Source organism: Micrasema longulum, unplaced genomic scaffold, assembly GCF_059751315.1.
Source record: "Micrasema longulum isolate JH-2025_06_02 unplaced genomic scaffold, ASM5975131v1 h1tg001081l, whole genome shotgun sequence".
NCBI lineage: Eukaryota > Metazoa > Arthropoda > Insecta > Trichoptera > Brachycentridae > Micrasema > Micrasema longulum.
Window position 1 is genome coordinate 136,676 of NW_028278269.1, and position 24,427 is coordinate 161,102.

At 31.9% G+C, this 24,427-nt stretch overlaps 1 protein-coding gene and 1 long non-coding RNA gene across 2 annotated transcripts in view; both read right to left on the reverse strand.

Annotated features, from left to right (window-relative positions):
- The window catches only part of LOC148277114 (G1/S-specific cyclin-D2-like), a 44,003-nt gene extending 31,230 nt beyond the window's left edge, over positions 1–12,773 (reverse strand). Inside the window, exons 1-2 of the mRNA XM_088233311.1 lie at positions 12,207–12,773; positions 5,029–5,244 (exon numbers count right to left, since the gene is read on the reverse strand). Coding sequence (XP_088089437.1) covers positions 5,029–5,244; positions 12,207–12,446 — 456 coding nt within the window. The 5' untranslated portion in view covers positions 12,447–12,773. The remainder of the gene's footprint in view (positions 1–5,028; positions 5,245–12,206) is intronic.
- A 7,333-nt stretch (positions 12,774–20,106) lies between these two features.
- LOC148277115 (uncharacterized) lies at positions 20,107–22,958 on the reverse strand. Its single transcript, XR_015823585.1, has 3 exons — positions 22,682–22,958; positions 22,071–22,184; positions 20,107–20,395 (listed from the first exon to the last, which is right to left on the reverse strand). It is a non-coding gene; the product is annotated as an uncharacterized LOC148277115 (long non-coding RNA).
- Between the last annotated feature and the right edge of the window lie 1,469 nt (positions 22,959–24,427).

The window sequence follows — 24,427 nt, forward strand, 5'->3', positions numbered from 1 at the left end:
ATAAATACCATTTTATCCCGGAATAGTAAAATAATTAAAACTGGATCGATGTTTTTGAAAGTTTAACAAAAGTAGAAATAGAATAGAGCTAAAGAAATTGAGATTTTTATTGAAGTGTCTGGCATGGACTCATAGTGGGTTGGATAAACTTCCTCATAAGGTACAAAGTAAGTACACGAAGAAGAGAAAACACAATAAGATTAATCAGCTGACCTCATGAATCAAAGTGTATAAATTCTAAAAAATAACTAAGGCTAAAAACAGTGAGCCAGAAAGAGGAAATATCTACATCACGTAGGTATTAATATTTCTGAAAATCGATAGGCCTATGATATTTTTCGTGTTGATAGTCCTTGATAGGACCGGCATAAAATGTATACATAAATAATTAAGATGGATTAGATAGTCAGGGTGTGTGTGAAGTATGTTCCGTGAGAACTAGCGATCTCCGTGTACACGGTGTACCGCGCAGTCCCAGAAGGTCAGGGGATGGAACCCTGAGGTACACCCGAACGGGGAAGATGCCCTTTCGGGGCAAGACAAAGGTCGTGTGAAACATGGGGGGCGAATGCAAATCTTTATGGAAATTTCTTTCAATTAACAACACGGAAGCGAAACATTTAAGCTTTGGTACAACGGTAATAAATACAATTTTAAAATGACACAACACTCATACGTTTTCATCGTCATATCCGCATAAAATGTTGCATTGTGTAAATCAAAAGCATATACATTTACGTGAAGACAAGACGATTAGTCTTATGCTTCAAGTGCCAGTTCAGGGATTATGATTCGTCTATTTTCCTTCCTACTTGCAGAACCAGCCTGGCAATGGTAATGCTAGTAGGAAGAGCAATGTCTTTACTCAACCGTATCTCTTCATTAAAATTTTCATGTTACTGAAAGAAAGTTCGGAGAGGAAAACTTACTTTTACTCTTAGGTTTTTTTTTATTTTACCATTTTTTAACATTCAAATTCTACTGTTAATTCTTTTCATGTTATGTATGCCTAGAATATATTTTCAAACGTATTGAATTGAAAATGAAATGAAATATAGGAGTGTAAAAACACATATCAAAATCAATATTTAACGTCGGACGTGTCGGGAATCAGACCCGAGAATGCATGGAGTGCAAACTTGATGATTGATTATTTTTTCATACTATTGTATATAATTATACACATATATGTATGTAAAATAATCGATATTCAATATTAATAATAAAAAAAAACAAAAACAATATTCTTTGATCTACTTCCGATCGCGAATAACATGTTTCCCGTGTTACCAGCGCAAAGGGAACAATAGACCCTTAGCGTTCAGACCTTCGGGCGACATTGTTATTTGAGTTTCGGAAATACAGAGGTCTGGTTTAGATCACAAAAAAACTTTCGTGGGATCTTCTTCCGATTCGGGGTACGTGGGAATCGCAGACCCCGCGCCTCGGTGTAACAGGGAATCAAGAACCCAAATAGGTCGCAGGTAAAAAAAATGGGATCCTTATTACTTCTTGTTTGATTAAGTTGTCTTTGGTTGCCAAAAAGTCTCACATTCGGGTTCGGCGAGTATAATTGCGAAATGAATAGTTATGTAGATAGAAGGGTGGCTTAGATTCACAATTATTAGGTCATGGGATTTCATAAAAGGTGCAATATCAGCAATTGAATTTGACAGCGTTTATCATTGATTACGCGGAATGGGCGTGAGAAAAATACAGTAAAACCGTATAATACATATTGCTGACGGTGTTCTATAATCGTATACGCAGCTAACACAATATTGTACACCTACTGTCGCGGAAATTATGACAATTAGTTCGGAAGTCAAGGTGCGAGGTGGATCCAAACAAAATAATATTTCCGAATCCCGTAAAACAGGATATGACTCCAAATAATTAAGTTCATGAGAATTTATTTATATTGCCACCTGCGCTCGCAGTATAATTACGGAATTTACTCTACATTATTCAGGAATAAGCTTGCTAGTGAAAATGTAATTCAGAACTTAACAGGGGAGCTCATAGGAAATTTTCGTATCTTCGGAAGGATTCCGACAAACTGGTTTCAATACTCATTAGGAATGAATATGTAGACATTTTTCCGATTTTAATGGCGTGTGTCGATGCGCATCAAGAACCGCATCAGGGTCAAAGTTGTCGTCCAATGCAGGCACAGGAAGCACCCTGGTGTCACGTGACGTTACTGAGGCGAGGAAATAGCCAAGAATTATAAAAGGAGCGAGGAAGGGTACACTCGGCGGTGGAAGGAAGAAGGCGGAAGGAGTCACGCGGGTCGCTCTCGCGTCTTATATCAGCAGGATGTCCGAGGCGGAGAAATTAGCTCGTGCGGGCCAAAGTGCCCAGGACAATACCAAAACTCGACAGGTGTGACAAAGTGAAGTGGACTGACACGTGCTAGTGGATGCGAGTAACGCAAGTATATAACAACTTATATTACAATATAAATAAGTTATAAATTTAAAATACTGGGTACCCACACTTCCACATTTGACTAAGTTGCGCTTTCCCCTTCGAACGGGCATCTTTAGACGGGTCAACATGCAAATTATCATCACCATGAAACTTAAATTTAATACCGACCTTTTAAAAATACTCTCCAAAAAGATCATCAGTATTTAACAACCCTTTAAATGACATGTTAGTCATTAAATATCTTTTTAAGATATTAAGGATATTCAGATATATATTTTTAACTAGATTACGTTTTAAATAAAAAATATACTGAAGCAATAATAATGTAAGGTTACATAATATCAAAACACAACTTCAATAGTCATTTTTAAATAAAAACCGATGCACAAGTGTAAATTTGATGTTAAATTAATTAAAAGTACTAACATATAAGCAAATAATATTTTACAATACGATGATGTTTGTGTATATTATATATATATGTTTTTAAACACAGAATTTTGGAAAAAAAATTATCAAAGATAACATGAACATGATCACAATGCCAGAGAAAAGGTAAAAATCAGACTCCCATTTAGAAAAAAGGGGAAGTCACCAAATTAAATTTTATATAAGGCAGTAAAAAATATTATGAAACGGGAAAAAACATTTATGAAGCAAAAAAAAAACCAAATTCAAACAGAAGGTCAAGAAATATGTGTTAAATAACATAAACAATAAATATAGTACACACATAAGAATATGTTTATGCGCGCCCTATTTCAAGATTAAAAATAATAAATTCAATATCTACACATTTGGATTTAATTTGGTAATGTATCCAAAATAAAACAAGTTTATTGGATTATAATTCTACTTTATTTTTTATAAAATATACAAAGGGTATATTGTGACGCGTCTCGTCTTGTTAGGACATTTATACACAAACTTACAAATATTTTCCCCAATACAACCAAAACATTACTCTAATATACTCAGTATACCCTAATTCAATTTTAATTACTCTACTTATTTTGGCTTGTATAGAAATCCACAAACATAAAATAGCAATTATTTTTAGTATATAAAGAAACTTTGTAAATATTTAAGTTAGTTTGTTTGAAAATGTCCTAACAATACGAAACGCGTCACAATATACCCTTCGTATATTTTATTAAAATTAAGTAGAATTATAATCCAATAAACTTGTTTTATTTTGGATACATTACCAAATTAAATATGGAATTCTACCAATTGTCTGCATACACAAATACATTTGGATTTGCTGATAATCTCAAAAACAAAAGCGTTTTAACGATTAAAGACCAGATGAAGAAATAGGTTACGCGTTAAATCCACAGAACTGAAAATGAACTTTTCTGTCCTGAGGTTAAATGGCATCATACAGCAGTGTTAAGTCTTCGGAGCACAGGAAGTGAGAGTCACGTAAGGAGCAATGCTCGCGGCGGAAGGAGTGATCGAATGATAAAGAATAAAAAGAAGGCACAATAATTATTAAAAGCGATGACAATCTTTGGAAACACTCGTAGTAAAGCCAATTTAAAGGCGGAAGAAGCAAGTGGACGGGGGTAATTTGAGGCGGACACAGGACGCATAATATACGAATGTAGATTACTCGAACACACAGTAAGAAATGTGTCGTATTTACTTCCGAGGTTCTCAGAAATGATATAAAGACTTCTGAAAGGTATACATGGCTTTTAATCGTAATATGAAGGATTAGGATACTTTATGATCTGAAAGACAACCTACTAGATTAGTTTTGTATTAATCGGGACTTGATATGGTTTAAAGATACATTATTTAGATTCGATAGAATAAATCTGTTGTATGATGGCTAAATATTTTGGATGTTAGAAGCGTTTGTTTCTATTAAATACGTATGTTTGTATCGTAAAAGGCACTGTCAAACACGGTATGTCGATTTTAATGCATATTGAGTATTATAAATCGCCGGATTTTTCAGCAACTTTTTAGTATTTTGAAAAAAACCTGGATTAACAAACGTTCAATGCATCTATAAATATCATGTTCTGCGACTTTTCAACATAATTTATATCGTATTTTAGATTACTAAGGAAAGATGCAGATTACCTTTATATCGATGGAACTATAGATTACTAAGGAAAGATACAGATTACATATTAATGGAACTATAGATTACTAAGGAAAGATACAGATTACCTATATATTAATGGAACTATAGATTACTAAGGAAAGATACAGATTACCTATATATTAATGGAAAATAAACAAAACAATGAGATAAAAAGATATCCAAACAGAGACGACGATAATTTTTGAGAAGGTAATATGGAAGCTTAGGCATTTACAGGGCTTTTTGATCTGTCGTTGGCTGTTTAAATGAAATATATTCACAAGTAATTATATATTTTTTGGAACTACATACATGTATTATGTTAATTGGCTTAAAAATACTTGCATGTAATTTTCCTACCGCTATTTGTTGATTCTTTCGTGAATTCATATTACCTTTTACGAACATGTCCGTGTCTGTTGCGATATCTTTTTTAATTAAATCTGTCGACATTTGCACATTCTCAACATATTGAAATGAAGTTTTATTCCACTTACTCTGAGCTCCTCGGGGGTTATGCTGTTATCCGTGTAGGTGCAGAGCATGGGGACTGGCAGGACTCCGGCCTGGCGGATCTTGGAGGCCAAGAGGAGGCAGGCGGAGGCCAGGAGCTGGAGCTGGTGGCGAGGGATGGCGCGGATGCACAGCGCCCGGTCCAGGAAGTTCACAGCCAGCGGGAACACTTGCTCCTCGCAGGACTGTTCCTCGCAAACCTAAAGAGATGTACATTGCAATTAGTCAAGTCCAGGGCCGCGATTATGAACGGCTATCTTCATCGGTATACTGATATAAATTAATAACTTTTTAAAATTTATTTCAACAGAGAGGGAAAAATTGTTTGAGAAGGGAATATAGAAGTCTAGGCATTTACAGGGGTTATGACCTGTCATTGGCTGGTTTAAGTGGCCACTTTACACACTGTGTAACATTCACCATTCTGACCATGTTTGAACATCTACATTTCCTCAACTCTTCCATCTGCTGACTTTTGTGAAGTAAAAGAGCTGAAACCTTTATCACGTGGGTGAGATTCATCCGGCTGAACCAAATAACCTACTAGGCAACGCCTGAAAACAATTTTCCAATGTTTATTACTAGGTACCTTTCTTTTTACTTCACAAAAGTCAACGGATGGAAAAGTTGAGGAAATGTGGATGCTCAAACATGGGCAGAATGGTGATGTGACACAGTGTGTAAAGTTGCCACTTAAACCAGCCAATGACGGGTCATAAGCCCCGTAAATGCCTAGACTTCCATATTCCTTCTCAAAAATGTTTTTCCTCTCTGTTGAAATAAATTTTAATATGAATAACTCCCTAGAGAGGAAATCAAGCCAGTCTGCAAGCATTTAGACACTCAACATTTTTTTGAATAAACTATTAACGATATTTATTTACAAAGGTGGGTACATTTGAATAAAAATTCAAAGCGTCTTCGTCAGTAACCAGTAATTGAACACGATAAAAAAAATGTAAACATATTCTACTTTTAATAGAGAAAACTTAATTTTACTTTGTAGATAACATTAAGTTTTTTGTATAAAAAGCAGAATATGCGTGCATTTTTTTCTTATAAACATGTTCAATTAAAGGTTATCGATGAAGATACTTTAAATGTTCATGCAAATATACTTATTTTCGTACACAAATATCGATTTTTCTTTATAGACAGTCGAAGATAACTCTGTTAACTTCCCATTGTAATCGGGACCCAGCTGTGCTAATCTTTGATCATATTATTATGTAAGAAATATGTTTTAATGTAATGAATATGGTAGTAGAACTTTAAGATATATTGTACTTCATACTTTTTATTTTATTCCAACTGACCTTAAAGCTGTTTTGGTGTACGTAAAATCAGTATTGTTAAGGAAAGTGATTTTTCTTATCAAGTCAAAAGTTCGCCCAATAGGGAAATATCACATTTTTAAAACATTTTTAAAGTAACAAAGGTTTGTGAAATACTGTCCAATAAAAAAAATTTTTTGCTAATTATTAGAAGCAAAAAAAATATTTTTGAATTCCCGCAAAAAAATTACATTGACCACGACCCTAATACGTCACGATTCATGTTTATTTGTTCCTGGCCTATGAAATTTGTTTAGAACATTATCATGAATTTTGACGTCACAACAACCAAGGCCAAACATGTCGCGGTTTTCTTGCAACGTATTTTTATTAAATTTATTTTTTATATTTATGTGTGAAAAAATTTCTCCACAATATCCATATTGATTATGAAAATACAATGAATTATTCTAAATCCATTTCTTATATTTTTATCGGTATTCGTAGTATGTGGTATTTCCCTGTTTTAGGGAATTTTGAATCAATACAATCAAAAAGCAATACAATGTAATTGCTCTAAAAATATTAAATGATTTATTGCCAAATATAAAAGACTCAAAATGTAAAACAAATTTTAAAATAAAAATAACTGCACATACAAATAGTGTAGCGTGAGATTTTTTTGAAAAATATATGTAAATAAAAAAACGTAGTACTTTATATAATTGGTACACATATTATTTATATTTTTATGTATTTCATTGCTTTATATTTGTTTTATTATATATTATACTATATTATTTATGTTTAAGTAACATGTATTCTTGGTACATATATATACTTTATATTTGTATAATATTGATTTTCAATTTCTTACATTTGATTAGCTAGGCATTTATAATTAAGTAGTTTTAGTTTTTCTTTTTTATGTTATTTTTTTATTAGTATAGGACTACTTATGCTCTAAAGATAGAAAATCTCCATCTTAGAACAGGCTGTGCCATGTTAGATGGAGACTATCATAAACAGTGAACACTCCGTTTTCATTTTATATTAATTGGTTTTATATAAATTCCCTGTTATTAAGAATGTGTATATATATATTTGCAATAAATTAATTCAATACGCATTTTTGCCGTTTATTGCGAACAAGAATAAATGTAAATGTTGACTCATTTAAACTTTCTCGTCACTGATGGCATTTGATTACAAGCGAGTTGGTGGGGAGGATAAAATATCGAAAGCTCTAGGAATGTTCAAATTAGCAAATTTTGAGGTAGTTGGAGATCGAGCGATTTATTTGTAAAGGGAAAAATTCGTATAAAAATATTCGAAACCCCAAAAGCGTTCAATGCTGAGCTACCTGAGATGAACGTTGAATTGCAAAAAAATATTATGAAAAGGCACCACACACGTGCAGACCTTAGATAGAAAGTTTAGTCTTTAGTATTAGACTGAAGGGGTGTGATAAGAAATAATATAATACATCCTGAATTCATCCGTTGTACTTCTTGTCGTCATCCCAAAACGAGTTGAATAGCGCACTTCCTACAGGAAACGAACGAGGATCTGAATGGCACGGCGGTAGCGGTCCTTATTGCGCAAACTTGAGGTGGAAAAGGATCAATGTAATCCGTTCAGACAGTTTGGAACCTGCTTTCAGGGTCATGGTTTCAAATTTTATTCCGACGAAAATAATAATTATACCAACGCTAACTTCAACGTTTAGAAAGGCTTTCCAAGGAAACAAACAACAATAAAGCGTGCTTATATGTTTCCTAGATCTTCTGTTCTTCGTTTATCAGTAATTTCAGGGAATAACAAATCCTTTCCGAGTATGTAAATCAGCATAAATCATTCCAGGTACGTACGTAGCAAATGCATTAATACAGGTATATAATATGTAAGTGTTGTAATTGGTTGTGTATTATCATAAAAGGGAGTCGTATGGACTTGTATTCTAAGAAGTTATAAAGATTGCTTACCCTCGCCATTTTTATAAAGCATTATACCAGAAAAAAGGATCAGTAAGGTAGTCATTGAGTCAGGTAGATAACACGGTATAAAAGTGTATTGAGAGGGAAAATGTTTTAAAATTTCAACAATGAAACCTGCATGTTTTATTTATACAAGCTTTTAAATAAATCAAATTAAAAAATCTTATTTTTAAATTTTAGTTGAATGTATTTTTAAAAATCTCTTTTGGATTAGAAGGTTGTGTATATGAAAAAAAAACCTTCAGTTAAGAAAATGTCATATATTTATTTATTTTTAAACAAGTACATTTTATAGCCAATATTTTGTGTTCATTATAATAATAATTAATACAGAGTAAATAAAATAAAATAAAATGCAGGGTACAAGCCATATTGACAAACAATAAATCTGATTATTTATACACTCAAAACAATCGACTATAAAAATGTAACTTGTGGTTTGCATTTTGATTAAGTACATTGTATTCATTTTTATTATAATAAAATAAACAGAAAATTTTTAATAAAAAATGTACTCGTATAAAAATAAATTAATATATTTATTACATTTTCTTAACCCATTGGTTTTTTTCATATACACAACCCCTTAATTAATCCCACAGAGATATAAAAAAAAGATGGAATATTTGGTTTAAATTTTATATGACCTTTTTTAAAATTACCACCTGTTGATTTTTAATGCGTTTGTGCGAGTTTTGTGAATGCGCCAGGGCTGGTATTCCAAACGCTCTCGTGGGCATGTTATCTCGTGTATTTACATACAAAATACACGAGAAAAACAGTTTTCTTGTGCCAAGAGAGTGGTTCAGAATAGCACCCCGGGTCTTGTTAATCGATCTGTATGTGGTAATGGGACATGGAACGAACTGAAAAAAATCAGGTCCAAAATTAAGCGATTTTCTCGATCTTTCTAATAACTTAGTCAATTCTTCGGATCTTTATAATAGCCACTAGCCACCAAGTATTGCTTGTCTTCAAAATATTTGATTAGGTGTTATGTGGCATTTACTCATACAAATATAAATATATTATAAATATACGTATGGAGTTATAGTAAGAATGTGGGTACGTATTTAATATGGAATACGCACATAGGCGTCATTGTTCTGCGTAATAGGCGAAGAATTTATTTTGATAAGAAACGTGAAATAAGATACATGAAATAAATGTGTTAAATAAATAATAATTAAACACTGAATGATAGGGTGCAGTTGACTTGAATGTGGGTGAAGTTAGATATTTGAAGTCTCACGACTCACGACTATAGATAATTATTATTTAAAGCATTTAGTTTGTGGTCAAACATCAGAGCTATTTCTGATAGAATCCTCAAAAGTCCCGTTCCAGTTGAGTGGATTTTTCTGTAAGCTGATTCTGAGCAACTTGCTCTCTTAACTTCTAAGTTAGAGAGCAAGTTGGATTTGTGAACTGAAATCTGTTCAGCTAAGATTTTTTCTAGGATATAAGATATTATTTATTTATTTTTAAAGAAACAAACAGTCGACAATGATATAATGAAATTAAAAAAAAAATACGGTTTAAAGACAGACCAGCGAAGTTTCTAAATAAGAATCATACATATTCATCATATCAGCATAGAACAAACTATGGCCTAAATTCTCCAATGACCCGCCTTTGTCGTATTGTTAACTCAATACAAGATCTGGACTTTTTTGGTTTAAGTTTACAACGATTTAAACGAGCACTAAATAAATAGTCCAGATCTTGTCTCGATGTTCCTTATGTTTGTCAATGCTTCTTTCTTTTTTTTTTGTTTACAACTATTCTTTTATTGTAATATTTAAACCTTATAAATTGTATACATGGACAATGTCCGTTAATAAATAAATAAATAAATAAATATTATTAAATTGTGTTACAAAAAAAGGGTGTGTTTATGTGTATTTGTATGAGAGTAAGTGTAAATGTGTGTTTATGTGTATTTGTGTGGAAGTAAGCGTTCAAGTGTGTGTAAGTGTAAGCATCATTAAATAGTAAGTGGGATCGTATCGCAGCCAGAAATAATAAGTCTTAATTTATTTTTAAATAAATTAAGGGGCATGTAAAATATATCGATAGATGAAGCATTATAGTTAGAGCAAGAACGATAAAGGAAAGAGTTGTGTGCTACAGACTGGCAGATGGAATGAATACTTATTTCTTGTCACGCGAAAGGGGACATTAAGATTAATTTTGGAGAGCAGGTTAAAATAATCTACTTTATTATTTAATAATTTATGTAAATAGCATAATTCAAATACAGTGCGTGTATTTTCAAGGGTAAAAAAACCATTTTGTTTGGCAGATTGGCTGTAAGTACTAAGCGTTTTGTTTTTTTTATAATCTAGGTATTTTAAACATTTTCGTTAAAAGTTTTCAATCCTTTCTATGTTTGTTATGTATTGAGGGCTCCACACAACGGATGCAAACTTCAAACTACTGCGTACAAAAGTGTTGTATATTATTGGAAGGTTAGATACTCGACGAAAATTCGCAAAATCCTCAGAATTTAATTGAGGTTTTTTTAAAAGTGGGATAACTATAGCGCCTTTAAATGATTTAAGAAACTGTCTCGCGCTAATACTAATAGAAGGCAAGCAGAGACTCAAAGTTTCACGATTTTATTGCTAAAATATGTAGCTAACAAAATTTTATGGATCGTGGTCAGATCCGTTATGTTGTTGCTTTGTATTGTCTAGCAACGATTTTACAGAATTAAATGCAGTGCCCTATACACCACCAGCTGCGGATAAGGATTTGACTATTACGTTTTTTTTTAAATGTGAAAATAGTCAGTCATAGGTACGTGTATTATATTCGAAAAATATACATCAGTAATGAGGAAGCTTTTAATTTTTTTAAGCCAAATCAAAAAAATATATATTTTATTATCAGCGCTATGATTATTAAAGGTTTTGAAATTACTCCGCGTGTGACGTCACAAGTTCTCTTCGGTGAGATCTGCTGAGTGGTGAACTGGCTTTACAGTAACCGAAAATCTATCATTTGTCGATTTCGGAGAATCAGTGACGTTCAAAGTAGTACATTTTTATCAAAATCATATTTATTATTTTTTCAAACATTTTCGAGAAACTTTGCCGTACAATTGAATGTTTTAATTTTTACCGCGTGTAAGAAAACATTTTATTATATCCGATTTCCCGTAGCACTGAACTTCCTAAATGGCATACGAAGTAAAGGTTTCGTAATGTTAGCACTTAATATATTTTTGAATAATATAATAAAGAATAATATCTACATCCTTATTTTTATCACGCAATCATTTAGTGATCCGATTGCCCGTAGCACTGAACTTCCTAAATGTCATAAGAAGTATAAGTTTCGTAATGTTAGCACTTACTTAATATATTTTTGAATAATATAATAAATAATCTACATCCTTATTTTTATCACGCAATCGTTTAGTGATAGGAAGTGATCGAGACAACCAGAAAACATGCAGATTATTCAAAACAAATACGATATTTCATAAAAAGCGGCGTACTGTAAGTTTTTAAAGACGATACCATAAGTTATTTGACTACAACCCTTTTTACCAAAAGATAAAATACTGATAAAATATACACTAAAACTACTGAGTCTATTTTAGTTAGATCTTCGGAAGAAATAACTTAATTATTATATCGATTATATCTAATATCGTTATACTTTCACATATTGTATACTAAAACAAGTGATAAAACGGTATTTACATGTGCTAATTATAGGGGTTCATTACACAGTGAAAGTACTGAATAATTAATTGATAATAATAGAAACTAAAGTAATCTAAAAACTAAAAAATGGCGACCAAATGCGAAAAATTCGCATACGCGAAGTTGGAAAAGATTCTCACAAATATATTAGTTTTTATTGATTTAAATTAATTACCTCGAGCATCCACGTTGTGACTACCTTCCTCATAAAAGGTTGGATGTCATCTTGGACGTTGTTGAAGTAGTCACAACTCGGCATGGATTCTTTCTCCAGGGCAAGGAGGTTAGGGATTATTCTAGAATCTGTGCTCATCATGGGGTCGATGGGGGCGTAGAGAGGCGGAGGATTCACTCCTTCGGGGCTGGATGGCCCGCTGACATGTGTCTCCATGTACTCGGGACAGCTGAGGTCCATGACGACGGCAGCACAGCACTAATGTTAAAAAACTTAAAACACGTCACAATCAGCCGGTTTTCGCCGACAGCTAGATTCAAAATCTGTTGACACTCGTATAATATCCCACTAATTGTTTAATGTATAATCAATCACTTGATTACACTTTATGTACCACGTTGTTTAAACGAAATTTTAATGTTTATCAACTGTCACTCGGACGTTTGAAATGCGGAGCGGTGCGCAGAGCGACCGCGCAACAAGCTACGAAGTCCCTTGACAACTGGACGATATTTTCTAGACACCTACCCACTTTTCGGGATACATGCCACAGTGGCCTTATTCTGTGACTAATTCGTTTCGTCAATTCATTCGTATCGCACGAGAGGGAACGAGAGCGAAAAAGTTTTCTATTGCGTTAGAGTGAAATAGATATATGACGAACGAACGAGCTTACGAAACGAAATTGTGACACAGTAAGCCTGCAGGGCGAGAAGGCAACCCTCCCTTTCGCGAAAGTATTTCGAGAACACGCAGAAAGAGGCTTGCATTAATATCAAGCGTGAGCAGCGCGTCTGTGTTGCGTTTACTTTTTTGCTCAGGTTTCTAAATACGCGGGAATTCCCTGTTTTTAAAAGCCAACTAAATACCGTAACACCTGGAGTTTTGTACCTACCTGTTGCAGTGGCGCATTTAATTTTATTAATGAATTATTTTATTGTGTATTTATTATTTTACATACATACATTTAACTTATTGGGCGTTTTTTTTTCATACTTCGTATCATTTATTCATATCGGCTTTATTTTAAAAACATCTGTATTTTTTATCAGTGTTTTGATTTTTTTGATAAATTCTTCTGCGGATTAAATCTTGACAAATAATCGGATAAAGTTTTGACAAATAATCTACAGTACAATTTTGTGCGAGGCAGTATTTTTTTTTATAAAACGAGAAAAAAATATATACAGAGTGAATAAGTATCTATAAAGAAAGAAAATGTTTATTATATCCAACAACAAGAGCATATTATTATGCACAATATTTTGAGTTAGTCCAAATTTTTGTAGACAAGGACTGGATTCAACTCCCTGGCGACCTGTTTATAATAACATATTACAACAGAGATGAATAACATTTAAGATAAGGTAATATAGAAGTCTAGGCATCTACAGGGCTTATGACCTGTCAACGGCTGGTTTAAGTGGCCACTTTACACACTGTATAACATTCACCATTCTGCCCATATTTGAACATCTGAATTCTTTCATCTGTTGATGTTTGTGAAGTTAAAGAGCTGAAACCTTTATTTATGCGGGTGAGATTCATCTAATTAAATTATTTCATCTACACACTAGGCAACGCCAGAAAATGTTATTTTTTCAATTTCTATACTTTTTCATAGACCAGGTGGATTTATCAACAATATTTTGGGTTTGTCAAAATTTTTGTAGACAAGGACTGGATTCAACTCCCTGGGGAGCTGTTTATATTAACATATTACAACAGAGATGAAAAACATTTAAGAGTAGGTAATATAGAAGTCTAGGCATCTACAGAGCTTATGAACTGTCAACGGATGAATCTCACCCGCATAAATAAAGATTTCAGCTCTCTATCTTCACAAACATCAACAGATGAAAGAATTGAAGGAATATAGATGTTCAAAAATGGGTAGAATGATGAATGTTACACAGTGTGTAAAGTGGCCACTTAAACCAGCCGTTGACAGGTCGTAAGCCCTGTAGATGACTAGACTTCTGTATTACCTTATCTTAAATGTTCTTCATCTCTGTTGAAATGTGTTAATACGTTTTTAATTTGTGTTGACGAGTAATCGAAGATTAAAATACATTTACACGTGTTATTTTATAGTGCAAAGAGTTTCATTGTTTCAGGTCCCGAGTGGCTAGGAATTTCCTATATTTACGAATGATCTTTTTTACAACACGTGTTTTTTCTTGGATGATGCTAAAACAATTAAAATCAATACTTATAATAATAAAAATGGAATATTATGATTCCATTGTTATTATAAATTTGAAACTAACATTATTTTATATGACTGTGTATTGTACTTGAATAAGATCAACATTCGTATATGCGGAATCGGAGAAATAGAAACAGCCAATGATTTACACATTTTCATAACACCTAGTTTGAACTTTGGCAATTTGGTATGAAATATGGAATAAACATTTTAGGGGTTTCACATCGTGGTTAGCGATTTCAAAAAGCGTGAAACCGGAATGTGTAATGTCACCATTCACCATGGTTGTTTAATCTATACATGGACAACTGTATGAAATAGATTGCATGCATGGGTGTGCAGCAAAAATATATACTTTTGAAGTAAGCTGTTTATCACGTTGTTTGTCTGTTTGTCTGTTTTGCAACAAAAAGTCCGTAGAATGTATGAAAGGATTTGTTATTGTTAAGACCCGGATGGAATGTAAGACTGCAGTTTTTATCAGTGCATTTTACAAATTCGTAAGTACATACAGGTAAACGTCGTTTTGCGCTGGTTCGATTAACGCCAATTTAAAATTACGCCGGTTGGTGGTTGGGGCGTGGGATTCAATAGCAGACACACTTTTACATGTTGTTTTATTATATTACCGTGCCCGTGAGCAGCCTATTGTGTGTGTGAAAATGTTTCCGAGTTAGTTTTCGTTTTGTTTTAAGAAAAATAAAAAGGCATGATTTTTCATATTTTTTATTATTTTTGAAATTAAAGGAATATTAAAATATTTATAGTTTTTGCTATGAATCTGCTAGAAAGGAGGCAAATGAAATGAATTATAATCATGGTTTTTTAACAAAAACAACAATTACTTTATCTTCTACATACATAGTAATAGATTTCTCTGGATCATGTCTAGTCTGCCTAACTAGGTACAACATGTTTTAAGGCAGGCATTTTGATGCGAAACAAACTACAATATTAGAACCTTCTTGTTTATTAACGAAACAGTTATACCATTTATTATGTAAGAATATTTTTGAGTAAATTTTTAGATTTTTCTCGACCTAAACCCAGTAACCAATTTTTTACAAATTTATTAAATTGAATCCGGGTCATGGTTTTGCAATGTTTGGGAAGCATATTGAATATTTTGGGGCCCAGAAACCGGAAATAGATGCTCCTTTCAAAAAAAGTGTGATAATTCAATTTAGTGCCTGCGAACTGGTGAGTTAGTATTTATTATAATCAATTCTTTTTTATATATCAAGAGATTATTATTTACAAAGAATAATGATTTATTTTGTAAACAAATTTAAACCGTATTTATTAAATACATTTATAATTTATTATGAATATATATAGGGTATATATAAAATAAACTTGTTAGATTGTTCTTAGAATTTGTACACGTAACTTAACTTTATAATCTTCCATTATATTTGTGTTCATTTTACGCCTGTGGCGGTGTCCCTCGGAACGGAACCCCGGCGTAAAACGACGTTTACCTGAACCTATGTCTTCTTCATAATTCTACTTTGCTCATAGAAATCCAGGAATAAAATAAAGACTCATTGCAAGAATATTTATCTGCAACTTATTTCGCCAGTGGGAAAGGTTTATTTAGCATAAATTCTTAGAATTCGGTCAGTACCTAAATCAAGCATTTATTAGTAATGTTGGGAATATAATATAATAATAATATAACCAGGCAATATTTGAAGGCATTTTACAAAATACTATATTATTTGAAATAATTGTGCGTTCGAAGAAATGTTTTGTTATTTACTAACAATCGTTTATTAACCAACTAGGTACGTTTTTTTTTAAATAATAAAAACTGAATAAATGTGTGTGTTTTGTACAATGATCCTGATTCCGTTTTGCTACGAACTGTCGGGTCTTAATAATCAGCCTTGCGCTTTATGTGCAAATCCGGAGAATATGAAATATCATTGTGTAAAAACAGTATTTTTTAAAATAAATCATGAATGCTAGTCATGCGCGTACTTCTTGCTACTGGCTGGTTGGGTATCGATTTAAAGAACGATCGCGATGGAAGCAAACTCGAAATTCCGTTCCAGCACCGTACTGAACGCGCAGTCCGGGCGCAGGGGCAGACTTAAATTCTCACTGGGCAACGGAAGCAATCAAAACGTACCAATACACTATTTTCCATGTAGTTTACATGCGATGCGAACACAACGCCGCGCCGCGCCACGAAGCACCGATGCGATTTTGATATTTTGGCGCTGAACATAATATGGCGGCCTCCGTGGTGTAGTGGTCAAGACGCTTGACTCACGCACGGAAGGTTCCGGGTTCGATTCCCGGTGAGAACACAAAAATTAAAATGTGATTTTTCTCAAGCCTGGGTGCTCTGTGATGTAATTCACCACTGTAATTAGGCCTCCTGGCCTGTTGTGGTGCAAAAAAAAAAAAAAAAAAAAAAAAAAAAAAAAATGTAAAAATGTAAAAAAAAAAAAATCATAATTTTTATTTTGTGGTGAAGTAGGAATACAAAATAAAATGTAGAATTTAATTCAAACATTACATCAATATGTGATTTATTTGTCATAAGAAAAAATATATAATCTACTGCATATTATGTTGATTTTTCGTGTTCAAATAATGACCAATTCTTTTTCGTTGAAAAGTCATGTTTTTTAAACAAGATAATAAATATTTTGGTTTCACTGCATTTTAGTCAAATAAAATATAATGCCACAAAATACTTCGCAGTTATTTATTATAGTATATATTAGAGTGAAGTTGGTTGATTTGTTATTACAATTTATTACTAGATATGTAAAATTATTGTTACTATTTCTAATCATATGTATATAGTATTTAGTTTGTCTTTAATTTCTTAGGGGCAGTGTATATTATTATGTACCATTTACTTATATACTAATTGCTTCCCTAATCAAAAACCCCGCCGCACGCCCCTGGTACCTAGGTACTTGTTTATGATCGAATTCCAAAACTAAAAATTATTTTATATTCAAATATTGAACCTAGGTAGGTGCTTGTTTATGGTCGAATTCCAAAAGATTTTTTTAAAAATATATTTTTTCAAATATGTTTTTTTTTAGAAATGTCAAACTCCGCTCTTCTCGCCAACAGGGGTGCACTTATGTAGAAATACGATTTTTTAAAACGTATTAAATGTCAGATAATATTATTTTAATTTTATCAAAAATCAAGTTCAAAAAATACATGGGCAGAAATCATAAGGAATTTAAGAAAAAAAATCTGATTGAGATCCACAAAAAATGAATGCTGTTTATAAACATTCAAAAATAAACTTTTTTAAAACAACACCATTCTCCTCGAATGCAACCCTGGTAGATCGATGAATATAATATTTATGCTCTTAAGTTCCTTTTTACATATTACATTGAAGATTTTAATATCTACGAACATGCGCAGCGCAAAGATCTACATTTCTTTGAAAACCGCACGTAAATCAGTTAAGCCGTTTAGGAGGAGTTCATTAACATCACGCGTACAGAAGAATTATTTATATATATAAAAATTAAGCGTGTTGTCCAGATGCCCTTTGAAATATATGTATGTTTTTATAATAATATTAAATTTTTATTTTTGTTATTATTTAATTATGTGCGTGCTTCCACTTTTCATTATGTTGTATCTCAACTCAGCGCAGGGCCCATGGCCTCATAAAGTTTGATACATTATTATTGTATTTTTTGTAATGTATTTGTATTTGTATGAATAAATAAATGAATAAAAGTTTATGACACATTACAAATATTGTTAATTTTAAGTTTAAAATCAATTTTCGTCTAGAATTACGTATCTATTATATTATAACCGTATGATTGTATACATGACTAGATTTCAATAAATAAATAAAAAAAAAAAAAATAAATGTTAAACCGCAAAGTACTTTGTGCATCGATTTAGTAAATGATTTCAACAAAAAAAAAAAACATCAACGCTAAACGCGTCACCTCTATAGCTGTATATGTAGGTATTTTACCTTTAAAACATCTGCCGTTACCCTGTTGCATGGAGGTAGTTTTTACCACCGCCATCAAGGCTATAAGGCCTCGCTAGTGGCGAGTCGCCACAGAAAACAAAGTGGCTGTATTAGGGTAACCATTTCTTTACTTTTTGGAAACGGCAAAAATATTTTTGAATTTATATTTTGTTTTGAGGCTCATTAACACATGATCAAAGATCATTAAAATTGACTTATTTTAATAAAATTATTTAAAAAAACACAAGCAAGTACAATAAAGAACCATCATTAGCATCAACCAGCATTAAAATTAAGTGGACGAGACCACTATTTGTTTTTGTTTATCAATAAAATAAGACTTAAATATATATTTTCACTTACGCTTGAGTACAGGTAAACGTCATTTTACGCCGGGTTCCGTTCCGAGAGACACCGGCGTAAAAAAAATCGGCGTAAAATGAACATAAATAAAACGGAAGATATAAGGTTAGGTCCCATGTCGAAATTCTAAGAACAATCTAATTTTCAAAATAAATTATAAATATATTGAATAAATACTGATTAAATTCGTTTACAAAATAAAAAACAATCTCTTTATATAAACAATGATTTTTTTACTGAATCGTCGGAACTTAATTCAATTCTCACACTTTTTTGAAAAAAGCATCCAATTTCATTTGCTTTAATTGTTGCTTCCTTTCTCGCAGAATCATAGCATAAACTACACATATTTGAATATTATTTTAATTTCAATAATAATATAATTAAAAATATAATCATACCTTTTTATTTTTCTTAAAAGCAAAACGAAAACTAACTCGGAAAACATTTCACAAACACAATAGGCTGCTCGCGTACACGGTAATAGAATAAAACAACGTGTAAAAGTGTGTCTGCTATTAGAATTGCGGTGCCTACTATCGTCTGGTGTCGGCCGAACCGGGTAATTGTAAATCGGCGTAAATCGAACCGGCGCAAATGACGTTTACCTGTACTGAGTTGGTAGAAAGGCATTCGAAAAAATATTAAGACACCAGAAAACATGGAATGATGAACTTTAAAACAAGGTTTATAATTCACTTCATAACCATATTTATACATTGAAACCTTTCTGAGTTACTCTGGAATAGATTTTAAATCAATTATACATTATTTTTAAGGCAATTTTCCATTTTTAAGCAGGAAAATACAAAGAGCAGTTTTACGGGTAGAATATACATATGTACGCATCCTTTATTATATTCCCCTAAGTATGATAATTTATGTCGCTGTAAAAACACTACCTTGGCCTCTTTAAGCAAATTCTGCCGCTAGAGGCTCCGATAGCACTGCGGCCTAAGTCTATATGGTGTTGTTTTTATTTTGAAAATTAATAATTTACCTTTATCTATTTATTTGTATCTGATGTACATATATACATAAAATGCAATGTTCGAATGGTTGTCGTTGATGTATTGAATAACTACTGGACCGATTTACGTGCGGTTTTCGGCAAAATGAAAAGATTTGCCATGGGCATATACATAGCTTTAAAATCTTCAATTTGTCAAGCAAAAAAAAAGGGTACCGAGAAAAATCCCTCGTGGATTGCGAAATTTCGCTTATCGCGACCACACCCAGAACGCATCCCCCGCGATCAACAGAGGGGTTACCTGTAATTGATTTGCATGTGATTTTATTGACCTTCTACACAATTTAAAAAAGAATAAATAATTACCCATGACATTTGAAAAACATATTTATTTATATCTAAACATTTATAAAATTTATTAAATACACGGACGGCTATATTATTGCGTTCCAGAGTTTCGAAGTTCGATCCCTTTTCTTTATTCTTAGCTCCATTAATATACGAAGGTACATATAATTTTATTTATTAATAGTATTTCATCGTCATCATCCTCTTTTTGTACCCTGTGGTGTATATGGCACTGCATTAGAGAACCAAATGCAGTGAAATCGGATCATCTGTTATATGAAGGTAAGGTGATCATGATCAGTAACGCTTCGGGTGCCAGTCTAGGAATAATGAAATATTTGGTAAAAAAAACTTTAAATCAATATTTCACGTTCAAACTGCCTGAAATCGAACCCAGGACCTCAAGAATCGTAGGTGAATGCCACAACCACTACACAACCAGGCAGACTTATCTCCTCTTCATTTCATTATTCAGAATTTTTATCTAAAAGCAGCCACCGAGTCAAAAAAACCTGCGTAGGGTTCTGGTTTTGGATATATTTCACACACAGAACTGTGTTCTTTTTCCGCCCGGACACAGAACATAACATGATATATCACACAGCTATTTGTATTTCAAATATTTATATTATATACCTAATGATGAGAGTACATTGCATTTGGGAATATAGTTATCTTTTTAAGAAAGCAATAAAAAAAAATGATTACAAAAGTTTTTTTATATTTTTTAAAATAAATATTTGCGTTCTTATGACTTACCCAAATATTTAATTTTAAGGGCCATTTTCGACGAGTTGTAAATAACTCACTATTAGAAAATGGGAATCCAGTTGAGGTAGAGTAGGATTCGAACTACGGAATTTTGGTCCGTGAGTCCGAGACACTAGCTACAGGACCACAACCCGATTCAATTCGATTGAATTATAAAATCAAATTAAACTCAAAAAACTATATTTTATTTTATGTAACTCAATTATAACTTATGGCATAATAGGATGGGGACTAATAAATCAATATAAAAACCTCTCGAATCTGCACAAAAATCAATAATTAAAATAATTTTAAAAAACCCTTCAGGTACCCCAGGGTCACGTCATTCGAGGAATTTGAGATTTTAGATATAATGCATTTAAAAAAAAAAAAAAAATGTTTGTGAAAGAAAATTATTCTACCAAATCCCAAAAAGAGCACTCCCACACTACCAGAAGTCAAACTAGAGGATGGGTCATGGGGTCTACCACAAACTCTGGATTCGGACTAAGAAATCTTAGATTTCTGGGCCCCAAAATATTCAATATGTTACCCAAACATTGCAAAACCATGACCCGGACTCAATTTAATAAATTTGTAAAAAATGGTTACTGGGTTTAGGTCGAGAAAAGTCGGAAAATTTACTCTAAATACAATCTTAAATGGTATAAATTAATATTGTATAACTGTATAATAAATGAACTAGTAGGTTATTGTTTATTTTTGCAAAAAAATGTCTGCCTTAAAATAGGTTGTATCTAGTTAGGCAGACTAGACACGATCCACCGAAATTTATTACCTAAGTGTATATGTAGTAGATAATGTAATTGTTATTTTTGTTAATAAATCATGATTATTATTATTTTTAGCAATGTCATTATTATTTTTAATTTAGTAGTATTTTAAAAAATAAAATGTCTTAAAAATTGAATGACCTGAATAAATGTTGCAAAAAATATTTTAATTGAAAAACGTATTTCATTAAATGGATTATTCAGGAACGTATATAATATTTTACACATTCTGTATTTATTCACTCTATTTTTCAACTATGGATTTTAAATTATTATACGAAAAGAAATGATAAAAATTATTGGTATTTTATTAAAATTTATCTGGACATTGACTGTCTCCCTGGAGTAATGTTAAATGAGGAACTATTTTAATAACTATCAAATGATTACTTTAATGTCTCGTAAGACTTAAACTTTTTTCGAATTGAAAAATTACGGAGTTACCTACTACCTGTTTGGTCGAATGATTCTTCCAGCGACTAAATCCTGGAGTTTTTACCAGTAATGTCTCTTTTTTATTTAAGTTATCCTAACGGGATGGCAAATCAATCTTTTGAGATTATCCCTAAACATAAAGTAATAAGTTATGTTTTAGAAATGTAAGGTTGATTTTTTAAGGAATAAGAAGACTTTATGATAACATGAATTTTATTTGTAAATATCACAGATCACAATGTTTGGCTTTCAATTGAGAAATCATGTATGTTCCTATTACAATCAAATAATAAAAAAAAAATACATTTGTTATTATTGGAAACATTTATCAATTTAAATAAGTTCAGTCATTATATTGTAAGAGTAATTTAAAAATGTAATAAATTTAAATTAACATTTAAGCTGTCAGATTTCAATATCCTCTATCTCCACTTCCCCGCGTTTTAAGTAGTCGAATAACAAGTAATATTAATATGTGTGTATTTTTTTGTAGACTTAAAAATTATCTGCCTGATTTTAGTAATGAGAATATTTTTTCTAATTTTTAAACATTTTACACATAATACACCTGAGTATTTAACACACAATATACATTGTTATTTATTCAAATATAAAATTAATACATACCTTCAAAGAATTCCTTGGCTTTTTGTATAAAAATCCCGATCATTGGCTCAATTTCTTTCACGCCTAAAATACAAAAAATTGCACATAACGTTATTAATCATTTAGTTTATTTACGGATTGAAGTCGAATGGTAATGTCTGAAGGAGTTTGGATATAGTAGGTTCTGAAATATAATACATCTCGACATCTGTACATTGTATAATAAAAAAAACATTATTAATGAATCCACCCTATGTTCTTTCGTTGTTTAGTACAATGTTAAACATGCCGGTGATAGTAGAACACATACGTCGTTTTGTAAAGGGAATACGCACGCGTCCTTAATTGTTTTGCAGAGCGCTATTTTTTAACTATTTTTTTTTTAAAAAGTTCCATTTTCAATTTAAAAAAAATCAGGTACCTACCATTCCCTATTACATCCGTATATTCTTTCACAGACTTATCGTATAAGTTTCTTACTTCCCCTTTGATTATATTAGCAACATCGAAGAATTCACTGAAAGGTGCCGTAGTGTAGAGGGCATTTTCAGCATTTCCCTCTCCTGGAACAAAATCACACACACATGATTATTAGTATTACGGATAACTTACATTGCGCCAGGTTTAAAATATTTTGTTTGTTTTTTATTTATAAATTATAAAAAGTTTATTTTTTGTGCTCCCAAGGGTTAAAACAAACTCATTTTGGGACAGAAAAATAGTAACATCGGTTACATTAATACAGTAATAATCCATACTAATATTATAAATGCAAAAGTGTGTCTGTTTTTTTATTTATAAATAATATAACACGTATTTTATGGTATAATACATTGAATGACATTCCAGGAGTTACAACAACTCAATTTGGGATATAAATAATATTAGCCGTCTACTGTTGGACATGGGGGTGCTTTATGACATACTTAGTGGACGCCTTGATAGTCCGGCTCTTTTGTCGGAGTTATCATTAAATGTCCCCGGCTACCGCACCCGTCACACGTCGAGCTCTCTATTTCACGTGCCAGCAGTTCGTACGAACTATGCCCAGAACTCTCCACTTATACGTTTTGCTCGTGAATATAACTTGAACTTTCCCCTTATTGATCCATTTGATTGTAAAAAAATAACATTTAAAATGCGCGTCTTAAAACATACTTTTTGTCTTATACTTAGTTTCAATAATAAAGTCTTATTTTATCTTATTTTATTATATTTTATCTCTAATTCTTAATATTATATATATATATTTATATTTTCGACACTTCCACCCTCATTCCAATATAACACACACTCACACAAACACACTAGTATGTATTGTACGTGGATTTAATGTATTTCTGTGGATATCTGTCATTGGTTTTATTCTCCGTATATTTTATTTGTTATATTTTTGTAACATGTATTACTGTTGATATCCCCAATAAATAAAATAAAATAAAAAATAAAATAAACATAAAAAAAACACATATTGAGAACAACAAAGAAACAAAGCAAGTTTAGCACCTTTATAACTAAGTATAGCACAATATATACGCCAAAAACCCTTTCTTACACAAACATAACAAATATATATATTTAAAAATCACTTTTAAAAATGAAGAAAGTGGTGAATCTACTAAGGGAAATAAGGTCGTTAACATCACATGCCACGCTGGCGATGCAGTCATGGTGATGATGAGAACATATTCATCTCAGTTAGTAAGCATCTGGATGCCTAAGAAATGTCGTATGGTACGATGAACACATGGTTATTGGAAACATGAT